This window comes from Dermacentor andersoni, chromosome 1, assembly GCF_023375885.2.
Source record: "Dermacentor andersoni chromosome 1, qqDerAnde1_hic_scaffold, whole genome shotgun sequence".
NCBI classification, from domain to species: domain Eukaryota; kingdom Metazoa; phylum Arthropoda; class Arachnida; order Ixodida; family Ixodidae; genus Dermacentor; species Dermacentor andersoni.
Genome location: NC_092814.1, coordinates 116067395 through 116080077, shown reverse-complemented (window position 1 = coordinate 116080077; position 12683 = coordinate 116067395). Strand labels below are relative to the sequence as shown.

The 12683-nt window shown below is 42.2% G+C and overlaps 1 protein-coding gene and 1 long non-coding RNA gene across 2 annotated transcripts; one reads left to right on the top strand and one right to left on the bottom strand.

The window, feature by feature from the left end:
- The first annotated feature begins 266 nt into the window (after window positions 1–266).
- Window positions 267–8685, top strand: LOC129380565 (uncharacterized). Its single transcript, XR_008608704.2, has 2 exons — window positions 267–4246; window positions 4487–8685. It is a non-coding gene; the product is annotated as an uncharacterized lncRNA (long non-coding RNA).
- A 2454-nt stretch (window positions 8686–11139) lies between these two features.
- On the bottom strand, window positions 11140–11924 carry Nxt1 (NTF2-related export protein 1). Its single transcript, XM_050191050.3, has one exon. The coding sequence runs from the start codon at window positions 11728–11730 to the stop codon at window positions 11299–11301; it is 432 nt and encodes a 143-aa protein (XP_050047007.1). The 5' UTR covers window positions 11731–11924; the 3' UTR covers window positions 11140–11298.
- Between the last annotated feature and the right edge of the window lie 759 nt (window positions 11925–12683).

Genomic DNA, 12683 nt, shown 5'->3' with positions numbered 1-12683 from the left:
ACTGGCACTGGTAGTACTATTGGCGCTGGTGGTATGGCTGGCTAAGGTGGTGCAACTGTCACTGGTAGTACTATTGGCGCTGGTGGTATGGCTGGCAAAGGTGGTACAACTGGCACTGGTAGTATTATTGGCGCTGGTGGTATGGCTGGCAAAGGTAGTGCAACTGGCACTGGTAGTACTATTGGTGCTGGTGGTATGGCTGGCAAAGGTGGGGGAGCTGGCACACGTGACGTAACTGGCAGAGGCGAGGCTGCTGGCATTATGAGGCCACTGGCAGAGGTGACACAACAGATGCAGATGAGCAAAGCGATGCAGGGAAGGCAGCTGTTCAAAGACAGGGTGTCAAGAGACACGATGAAATTATACAAGCTTGACAGCAGCTCTGCCAACAGCATTACAGTGCCGCAGTGTCTACAGGTTCAGAGCAACAGCTGAATACAAACTAATAGAAAGCTTTGAGCTGTTATGATATGTGGATGTGCCGCAGACAAAACTGCAGTTCCGAAGAGAGGTGTTTAGGTAATTAATGTTACATATGCAGAAACGTCAGCTACCGTCCAAGCTGTCAAAATCTTTATGAGATCCTGTCTGTCTTTTGTAAGTGCTTTCAGACATTTCTGTACTAATGAAAGACTTAGGAAGACTGTAAAACATCAAGATAAAAGGTTCCTAGCAGCTATCGATGTTCCCAACGAAACTGACAGAAGGGCAATGACTGATTACAAGATGCCCTTGTAGAACTAGGAAAATGTGACCACATTAGAATCCAGGTTGAGCTCTGATCCTACTTTTCGATGTCACTTTGTAAGCAAAAGATTTATGAATTTACAATATGAGCTCGTTTTTATAACTTGTGCCAGGTGTAACTAAATAATTACACCTGGCACGAGTTATAATAATGTGGTATTCATGTTAAAGTAACTTGATTATGTTATTAACAAGAAGAAAGGGAACCTAGGGGCCCAATTTTTATTAATCATAAGAAGCCAACAAACAAAGACACCAAAGACAACATAGGGAAAATTTCTTGTGCTTACTAAATGAATGAAAGAAATGATAAATTAATTGAAATGAAAATGAATGAAAAAACTGGCTGCATCAGGGGAATGATCCCATGTCATTGCATTACGTGTGCGATGCTCTTACCAGTTGAGCTACCGTGGCGCCGTTTGCCCATCCATTTCTGGGCCATTTATTTATTACTGCTAGAACTAACCCTGGGAGAGTTAGCCAGCGCCACCACTCACACACCTTGACAGCGGATGTGGAACATCCTTTCTGCCGCAGGCGTCATGAGTACATGATCTTTTTGTGCAAAGGCCACTGGTCGAAAAACCCACACATGCTACCCGAATTTATTACTTGACATTTCGTGGCTTCATGTTTTCGAGTTGTATACACAGTAGGTACAATTATAACTTTTTTTATGCTATGCACATCTTGCCGTTTTTGTGCTTAAATGTTGCTACAATTATTTCTTGGGAATGCATAATTTTCCAGTGTCATTTGCTGTTCTACCTTACCTTTAGTGGGGCTTTCATTCCTGCCTTAATGCAGCCATTGTAATAGCCACATTGTGTATGTTAGTGTTTTTAACCTTGAATTCCTTTTACTGTCATGTCTTTTTTTTTCCAGACATGACGGCTCTCTCTTATAGGGGGCTGGGACTTGAGATGCTTCACTGTGGGCATCCTACCCAGTATTTTCAGACAGCTTGGGTGGAAAATTCAGCAGTCAAGGCCAGTGGCAGAAAAGGAACATAGATTTATTGGAGACATACATATCTTTAAATATCTTGTTGCGAGGTTTTGTGTATACATGCAGTGAAGTTTGTCTCCAGTGACACTTTTTTGTCCTTTATCAAGTTGTATTTTCACATTTGTATGTTTCATTGTATCGTCACATTTCTAATGTATGAAGGTGAGTCAAATGAACGTGAGCCAACCCAACCCGCGCACTAATGGTTTGGTTCATTATCTGCAAGGCATGCATGTAGCACACAGGCATCTCTCATTTACAGCAGTGGCACACAGGTGTGAGGATAAATGTTCTTTAATGCTGTCATACACTGGGTTGAACATGGTTGCATGACATAACGGACGCTCCAAAAGTTGAACAGCGTGGTGTCGTGAGGGTTTTGACAGCTGACGGTGTTTCCCGAAAAGAAATTAGTCGCCGTATGGCTGCCGTGTACGTTGAACATTGCATTACATTGGCCACTGTGAAGCGTTGGAGCAAACTGTTCAAAGAAGGACGTGAAAGTTGCAAAGACGATTCAAGACCGAGCCAAAGCCATCGTGCAATCACCCCCAACACAATTGCAAAAAGTTAGACAATAACGGAGGATAAATTAGACAATAACGGTGGATAAGCATCGATGAACTGGCAGATCGTGTGAACCTTAGTCACGGTTCGGTTCACGCCATAATTCATCAACATCTTAGTTATCGGCTCTTGTGTGTGCAATGGTTGCTCAAGATTTCAAACGACCGCCAGAAGACGGAGAGGTTCGACGCTGTCTTGACTCATCTGATCCAGTATCGCAGGCGAGGGTAAGCAAAAGACTTGCAAATGACTTCTTGTCTGCAATTGTGGCTGGGGACGAATCATGGTGCCACTACTACGAGACTGAAACACGATGGCAAAGCTTACAGTGGAAACATTCGAATTCACCATCCCAAAGAAAGCAAAGGCATTCATTTCCGCCGGAAACATGATTTTTTTTTCAATTGTCAGGGGCCTTTATTGATCAAATTTGATAAACCTGTAGAGACTATGAATTGTTTCCAATATTTTAAAACGCCGGATCAGCTGCATGTCGCAATCAAGAACAAACGTCATGAAAAATTGACAAATGGGGCCACCTTGCTCCACGACATTGCCCGTCCCCACGTCGCTGATGTGGTTAACACAAAACTGGCCAAGTTCAAGTGGGAAACGCTGCAACATCAGCCATAGATCTTAGACCCGTCGCCTTGCGACTTCCACATTTTGGGGTAATTGAAGAAACAGCTCAAGGGAACCAGATTCGTGTCGGACGATAATGTGAAAGAGTCAGTTACAGACATTTTGAAGCAGCAACCCAAGGAGTTTTATGAGACAGGAATCACACGACTCGTTAGTCAGTGGGACAAATGTCAAAATGGTCATGAAGACTACTTTTAAATAATGTATCTTGTTTGTCATATATTCGCATTGGCTCACTTTCATTTGACTCTCCCTCATATATTTTGCAGAACTCCTGCTTTCTACATGTGCTCTCTGTTGCAACTATAATATCGCTGCATTTACTCACAATACACGACTGCTGACAGCTGCTCCTGCACAATACATTGGAACAAAGGACAGCGTCATTGAGATTTTCCCCCGGCCGCTGCATTTGTACAAAAATGTAAACAAGGTTCTTGAATGACAAAGTTAAAATTTCATTAAAATATTTGTCCTCAACTTGCTCATTTCATAGCCTTTGCATTTTTAATATCAGCGGCATGCACTGCTTTGCTGGTTTCAAACCGATATAGTTCTAAAGTTTGTGTGATATTTTCTTTACTTATTAAATAGACAAAAAACATGGCAGCATTGATATCAGTTATTTCGGGTACAACTTTTAGGACATACGAGTACATGCTTTCATGAAAAAATACATATTTTACTGTGTCTTGACATTGCGTAGTATTCAAGACATTGTTTGCAGCATCTTTGGCAATGGCAATGCAGTTATTATTCATATGTTTGATCCCTCGACAAATTCATAATGAGGAGGCCGAGCTGCAACGTTAGCCCCCCCGAACAAAATTTCTGACTACGCCACTGTCCAAGGACCATCTATGGCGACATCATGCTTTACTGTGGTCATACGAAAATGCGTATACATTATGATATATTCTACTTTAGACATAATAAATTTTGTGAACACCAAGCAGTGTAATTAAGACATCAATTATTGCAGTTGTAATTGGTGTTCAGGGCCACTTGCCAACAAGATGCAAAGTAAAAGAAAGCTATAATAACTGTTAACTTCCAAGCAGCAAATGAACATTGGAGATGCTTTGGGTAAACCTGAATAGGCATTTTAAGTTATAGAGTGAATTATACTGGTCTTCTGGCATTATGCTATGCGTTAACTTTTACATTTTTGGTCCCTCTATTATGGTGCTTGTTATTGTTGTATTTATTTTTATGTCATTGTTCAGTCTTGCGAGGACAGCCACTGAAAAGCGAGGCTTAAAACAAGCAACTATGCATCGTGAGTGTTCATTGAGGTCCTAAAATATTGTAATTTCTTAACTAGCATGAAACTATAGGGTTATAAATATACACTTGACAGCTGTCAAAGGGGAATAGTATCTTTTTGGATAGTGTCATCGCTATGTTTTTTAATATGTAGAAATTATTTCTTAATCTTGTTTATCTTACGCATTCAACTCTTATTTGCTGGTTTTACTCTAAATGAGTGCTTTTTTTTTGCTTTTTTTGACTGGTGCAGATTCTTCAAAAGCCACTGGGCCTGCCACCAGCTGACGTGCCTTGCTTCAGCCTCCTTAGTCCTGTACCTTAGTATTAGGATGCGGGGTCAGTTTTTCTAGACATGCCATTCGTAATATATATATTCTAGTCAGTCACTGCTAAGCATGGCATGTCATTCATTACCTATGTATAAATTTAGTCACAATCAATGCAAGCTAAGCAGATGCATATAATTTGCAATAAAAATTTGGATTTTGCTAATTTTCTTGCTTCTTAAACATTGTTATAAAATGCTGGTTATAAAAAAGGCATTTTGTATTATATTTACAAGATGTCTTTTCAGAGTGCCCTTGTGTGCTGCATGTATCTTTTTTTTGTGTGTTAGAAGTAGCCAAATTTCTAAAGTGCTGTTCACTTGCAAAGTGTTATGCTGTTGCAAGACTATTCATTCGTGGAGAATTTCATTTTGGTGCAGAAGTGACATGGCTGCCATATGTACATGTTTGTGTTTCATACACAGGCTCTCAATGTTATACCTTCACAGATTTTATTCCAAACTGTGGAATCTATGCAGGCGCTTTCAATATAATGTATGCCTTTGCAAAAGTATGCATTTAGCCCATAATACTGAATGTTTTTCAGATTAGCAGCTTCTCGCGTTTTAATTTTGAAGTTAGAACCAGTCGTATTGAATAGATTTACATTTACTAGAAATCCAGGATCATGACACTGGTTCCAAGAAAAGCATGACAGTATCAGTGATATGCGTTAGTGCATGATTAACATAGTTAACCTCTTTTTCTTACAGTGCAAATCGCATACTGGGTGTTTCAGCTAACACTTTCACAAATGTTTAAAAATTGCCTGTGGCAAATAGCACAATTCACTTAGCTGGTCTATTCGAAGGGTTTTTTTCAAGTGGATATGCCTTGCAGTCTCACCTGTCAGAATTTCTAAATTACAGAAGTGCCATAAAGCAATTAGTTTAAAACTTAAGTGAATTTTTGTCAATTAGTCAATTCTGCATTTCAATTTCTTCTGCAAGTAATGCTCACCTCTTCAAGTAGACCAGCTCATGGATTAGAATTCTGCTATCTGACCCAGGAAATTAAAAAAAAAGTTTGAATGTTTTCACTGAAACAACCTGTATTTTCTCCGGCAAGATAAATAAGCCTTCATACGCGAGTTCTACACATAGTCTAACGAACAGCTTGCCAAGACTTCCCCAAGACGAATACAGAGGGAGCATTAGCTTGGCTTCAGGAGTGCTTGCGGAGTTCTAGGGCTATTGCTCAGCTTGTACCAACCGGATTGTAGACAACCTTCTGGCTTGAACAAGCCCAAATATAGATGTCTTCTAGATGGGTTTGTGCTACCTGGGTGTTGACTTGACCTGACTGGTTTTTTGCCTTGTGAGTGTTGGAAAGACAGCAGCTTGCCAGATGTCCTACCTTGCCGCACTTGTGGCACTTGGTGTTGATTTGCTTGAAATCCGGTGGCTTGTGGTCGTGTCCTCTATAGCCAGAATCACGATTGGCCATGCGGCGGATTCCATAGTTGGAATACATCTCCCACACAGCGTGTGGACACCCGAGCGGCGCGGACACTTGAGTGCAGCGGAAACGCAGTCGCGCTGGTGGTGTGGCACCATCTTACCATACACAGCACAAGGCAAAATAATTTCGCTCTAGAGGGATTACAACTACAATGAAAGGACACCTTGGGCACAGATAAGGCGGGTCGTGTAGCCATGCACCAAGTGACAGTCGTGCCTTTACCGTATAATTTCAAGTAAAAGTCCGCACCTGTGTATGGATCGCACCCCCAACTTGACAGCCCAAAATTTGTATAAAAAATTTCCAACCAAGAAGCCTCCATGGCAGCACAGCCATGATTAGTTTTCACAGCCAACTCGGCCAGCTCTTTCAGCTCATCTGGATCAGCTGCCGGGAGTCCGCAATGAAGTGGAAGCATTTGATTGTGTATGATGCTGTATTTAAGCTCAAGGTTGTCGTGTACCCGGAGTAGCATGGCAAGTGAGTAGCTGGCCACAACTTTGGCATTTACAATTGCGTTTGTCGGTGGCTGAAGCACAAAGAGAAGCTTGCTGCAACGAAAGAAATCGTGGGAAAGCATGCAAGTTCACAGAGCTTGAAGTCAGAATTACCGAAGGCTCGATCTTGTGTAACGGCTATACCTTGTTAAAATCGTTGTGAAAAAAGAAGTTCAGCCCTTACACGAGTCGATATGGTATACACTTAAGGTTCAGTTCACCTTTTGCAGTATCCTAATGATTACAAGTCGATCAACACATCACAAGGAGCCACTAGAGTGCTGGATTCAAGTCTTGCTGTGACCACTTCATTTGTTTACAATGACGCCAAATGCTTTTGCGGTGTGCTTGAGATGTAAAGTATGAGTATGTGCATGCGGCAACAACATTCAAATGATTGTGGTGAACAGAGGGTGTGATGATCAGACTCTACCCCTTGCAGATGTGAAAAGATGGCACGCACCCTCCCCAACTTCAAGGAAGTAGGCTTCCTTGAAGAATCGTCACACCATTGTCCTCATGCTGTTGTCATGCCACAGTCTTCACTGCATTGTCATCATGCAGTCGTCATCATGCCGTCGTTGGGCTGCCATTGCGCTTGTCCCTTTGTAATGGTTGTAACTTCAACATTCCACTCCTGTCATGTCGTCGTTGTCATCATGCTGCCGTTTCACCATCGTCATCACTTCAAGATTGTTGTGCTGTTGTTCTCATACCACCTTCACCAATCTATCAACATCATTCCTTGTTTGTCATTCTATCGTAATCATGCTGTCATCATTAAATTGAGATAATGCTACCATTGTCATGCCATTGTCCTAATTGCATCATCGTCACACAGACAATATCATGCATCCGTTATCTACTATTGTTGTATTGTCATCGTTATGCCATCATAATTATTAAAGAATCGACATCTCATTCGTTTGATCCCGTCTTCGTTGTATGGCTTTGTCGTTCCATCGATATCATTCCTTCATCATTTCATCTCACTGTGGCGGCACCATACAATTGGCATGCGTCTATACTCATGGCCGATCTTTTCAAGAAAGTACCATAGCAAAGTGGGATGATATCAAAGTATGTGGCATATAGCTGAAGCAAGGAAAATCTCAGAATTACTGCTACACGTGTTGAATAGATGTGACTTCAGGGATTTTTGTATATCGCTACATTGCTCGATTGCTTTCCATATCATCGACAGTCATCGTGAGACTAGTTTTGCCGTAATTTTTTACACTCTGAAAAAAAAAAAAACTAAAATATCTACGATCTATTCAAATGTTTACAATAACCATCCTATAAAGGAATCTAGTGACACAAAATTTCTTGATGTTCTTATTGACAGACATTTAAAACTAGCCATCAAATGCACTCTGTAGTTCATAAGGCTTCATTTGGTTTGCATGAGCTATCAAACTTACAGGTGCTTCAAATTTGAACAGCCTTGATAATAACCAAATGCTACTAAGAACATTGCATAGATTCCTGAAAAACATTGAAGCAATCACTTAACAGTGTGTAACAATATGTATGCATCTATCAACATACCCTTATGTTTTTCCTTAAAAATACTATTTATGTTGTAAAAAGAAAATTGTTGCAAGTTATCTTGTGTGTATAAATTTCACTGCGACTGTACCTCCCTGTTTTGCTACTCTTGTCTTGCGCAATTATGCTATAGAAATATCAGCTACCATAAATACGTTTTTCCTTAATAATTGCTAGGGACCCAACTAATTGGTTGGGGCCCAGAAGTGTTTACTGACTTGTGTTAAATGAATTTTCAAGCTTCATATAACTTTTGTCACACACCGAATGGGCCAGCTAATTTGGCAAACATTACAAGCTTTAGGGCAGCTATGCTTTGTGTTAGTGTTGTTATGAAAGGATAGAAGTATTTCTTGCATTGCACCACAAACATGTTTTCCTGTCGAGTTGGCAGCTTTTGGCTCTGGGAGAGTAAACCAGACCTCTCAGGTTTGTACTCATTTTCTCAGCGATCCAAAGTTGCATTGAGTCAGTATCGAGTCGTGGCGTGGGCAGAGTGCACAATGGCTAACTTTAAACTTCTTTTCTGGTTGTATCTGTTGCATGATTGTTTTGATTAGTTGCTATGCTTCATCTTCTGTTGCAAAATACCCAATAAAGAAACTGAATCTGTACCACACAGTCTGGTCAATTTTCTAACCTGGCAAGGGCTTTGTTCCTCACCCATCTTGAATTTCCAATCTTAGCATAGTCTAATGTTATAAGCATGCAGTCAGTTATCCAATGGCAGACTTTAAATATTTGAATCTGATAGTACTGTATCAATTTCTAATCTATTCAATACTGCACCAAAAGGGCATTTGTAGCATTGTGTCCCTCTATTGTTTTCAAATGATGTGCACTTCAGATGCTGCTCATCGCAACCATGGATGAAGGAAAAAAATCTGGTAGGGAGCACATCAGGCAGTTAGCCTCAGCAAGCCAACCTTCTCCGATATTGACCTTCTTCTTTGGGGTTCATATGCACCTTGCGTATTGGGAAGTAGGCCCTCCTTAGTTGCCTGACCTTTCAAGGCATTGTATAGTTTGCGGCAGCTCTTAGTGACGCTCACGTTACTATCAACCCTTGCTGCATACTTTCCGCTCTACTCTCCACTGTACTCTGTGTGCGCTTGGCAGCTAGGCATTACCATTTACTTAGTTAGGGCTTATTTCCCATGAGCCTTTCCTTTACATTTCCTATGACTAGGCATCAAGATTGTCACGTGATACTACCGCCTAGTCTTTTTACTTCCTCCGTGATCATAACTACCAGCAGCAGCATCGCTGTGCGAAAGAGCTAGCAATGGCCTTACAGTGGCTGCATTTTGTAGTGGTTGCAAACTGCATTAACTTTATCTTAATCATTGCAGCTCACAGTGTCAGTGGTGTAAGCTGTGTAACAGATTGGTTTAAGAAATCATAGCATGTACCCAGCAACAAGCATATCCTGTTTTAGAATCTTTAAACCAGCCAGTGCACAAACAGATTAGGAGAAGCCACCAGTACTGCACATGACATATAACATTGAATAATATCTGCACCAATCTGCAAGAATTCAAGTGTTAAGATGGAAAAAATTTATGTAAGAAGTTGCACTAACATTGCACATAAATGTGAGTGCAACATGCCAAAAGATGTTCATATTGCAAGCACTTCTGCCTGCTTGAATACTGAACTGAAAAGGGCTCAAACACTGTCAACTACTCGTCCATATGATCTTGCATCACAAGCATACACCAAGTTGCAAAGGCTTGGAATGGTGGCATACTAGGAGCCTTTGGTTAACTATTCATTAAACAGAATGCAGCATAATGCAACTTGGCAAGGACAGCACTCAAAAATGCTTGAAACTTTAGCCCACTTTCCAGTTCTAGAAAACTACCTAGAATGCTGCCACAGAGTGCATCATGTTTCCAGTCTGCTGCAAAGACTAGCAGCCACCTTACATGCACTCCGTTTGGAGATATGCGTGATCGTGCACTTGTTTTGACTGTAGGCTGTTTAGAGGGCCTGCTGTTGCATCCACAGCATTACAGACCTCAGGAGAGTGATGAGTAGTGTGACTCAATCTGTAGAGTTTGAGAGCACTGGTGATGCAATAGGGAGGTTGCATGTGATGTCACAGATACTGCGTCTTCTTAGGAGCCATTGGGGATAACAGATTGGATTAAACTTTTCACTATGCTAGTGATATTATTCTAACATGTTGGTCACAATGTCAGTGCAAGATTTGGTGCAAGTAGTGCACAAAAAAAGGGGGCAAAAATGACAGACTAGGACACACTTAGCACTACGTTGGATGAGTTGGTACTGTACAATTTGATGTAGGTAAATAACGAAAGAGAGAGATGAGAACACGGATAGCGCTCTGTACATACCGGTATGCATGTTCCTGTCTCTTTCTTTCATCCTCGACTTGTCCAGAACATGACATCATTGCAAGCCCCTTACAGGAGGTGCACCAGATTGCTTGGAATAAGCTTTTGGCAAAATCAATAGTGCCTTCGGCATGTGAACATGTGCATGGTGATAAAAAAAACGGTAGAGAAAAGATCATGTAGTATGTGTGCCACATGTCCACTTAAAATAGTCATTCAAAGCTATCACAATGGAAGCAGTCATGCTTATCCTTGAGATAGAGACCAAGTGCTCATAGAGAGCCTGAGTCACTTGTCCTGGGAGCAACTCAATGACAACTGCTACTCGCAACTGCTGTGAAAATAAGCTTTGGCAGCTGAAAGACAGACCACCGAGATTTGCAGCGTGGGTATTTTCTAACTACCGGCCTTGGAGTTTTAAGCATGCCTCTTTTTTGCTGACTTAACTCTACAATGTTTGTCTCTATACCTTGCCTTGAATCTTAGCTGGCATTATAAGTTGACAAAAAATTGCATGGGTTTCGACAATATCAGTACAACAGTTCGGCTGACAATGAAACTGTGTGAGGACCCCTTGAAAGCTCCTATACAAGATAGAAGTAACTTGTAAAGTAATAATGCCCTAGAAATTGGTGGATGAGCCAACATTGGTTTTTCACCATATGTACCGGCTAGTTCCATATTTCACAATGACACAAAGTCGTGATATCCAGCTTTGTGGACAGAAACTGTTTTTACTTTAAAAACGTATGGTCGTATGAGACATGGAAGCTGGATACATCGCGCAGAAGTACACATAATGTAAATGACGAATGCAGCTACAGATTGTGCATTTTCTGCCGTGGACAACACACACAGTCCGCCCAGTCACACCGGTGCAGGTTCCAGAAAACGAAACGTGTCCACAACAATCTTCCACACCGTGCCTTGAGCCGTCAGCACAAAGGATTCCGTGTAGGGTACCCAGCGCTTGCCTGAAAACTTGATCTGGCCGGCAGTTACAACATGTATCGTTGTCTGGCCTTGGACGAATTCACCACGAAAGGGCTGTGCATCAGCGCAAATGAGATCAGTCTCGCACGACGGAAGCGATTCGTAGAACTTGCTGATAGCTTCCTTGGTGCTGTGCGGGTTGCCATTCCATACCAAGTTTGCGGTGTCAAGGAAGAGGTTGCCGAGCAGGTGTCGCCGTTTCTCAAGGGTCTCGTAAAAGAGCCTAGCGAAATCTTCTCCGGCTTTAGCCGCCTCGTCGTCTTGCTGCTGGTGAAAGCGTGCATCTGAGCTTTTCATTGCTGCCATAACGGTAAATGAATGATGCTACGCGCGCACGACTCTCGCAGCTTCAACTGTATCGACAAACAACGCACAGAACACCGACAGGTTCCTCGCCGTCCCACCTGCTGCATGCATTGGGTATGCACAGTGCACAGCATGAACGCGCATGGGGCATGCTATGGAGACCCCATCGCCCATCGGGTCCCACGTCTCGGAGGCGATTCCGGTAGCGACTGCAGCGCCGTCGAACGAAGAATCGGCGGTGCAAGAACGGGAAAAAACAAAGGAAGTTGATTTCCTTCCTCTATAGAGTTTGCACCCTTTGGAGTGTATATTTTCCACACAACTATAATCGTCATCTGTTTCGCCTGTATTTCCTTTCTTGAAAAATCCGCGCCCGCTACTTTCCTGTCGGGAATGCTATGTCATGAATGCGGACAAGAAAGATGACGATTGTTTTTGTGGGGCAAAAGGGTGTCATCATCATCATCATCAGCCTAGTTACGCCCACTGCAGGGCAAAGGCCTCTCCCATACTTCTCCAGCTACCCCGGTCATGTACTAATTGTGGCCATGTTGTCCCTGCAAACGTCTTAATGTCATCCGCCCACCTAACTTTCTGCCGCCCCCTACTACGCTTCCCTTCCCTTGGAATCCAGTCCGTAACCCTTAATGACCATCGGTTATCTTCCCTCCTCATTACATGTCCGGCCCATGCCCATTTCTTTTTCTTGATTTCAACTAAGATGTCATTTACCCGCGTTTGTTCCCTCACCCAATCTGCTCTTTTCTTATCCCTTAACGTTACACCTATCATTCTTCTTTCCATAGCTCGTTGCGTCGTCCTCAATTTCAGCAGAACCCTTTTCGTAAGCCTCCAGGTTTCTGCCCCGTACGTGAGTACTGGTAAGACACAGCTGTTATACACTTTCCTCTTGAGGGATAGCGGCAACCTGCTGTTCATGATTTGAGAATGCC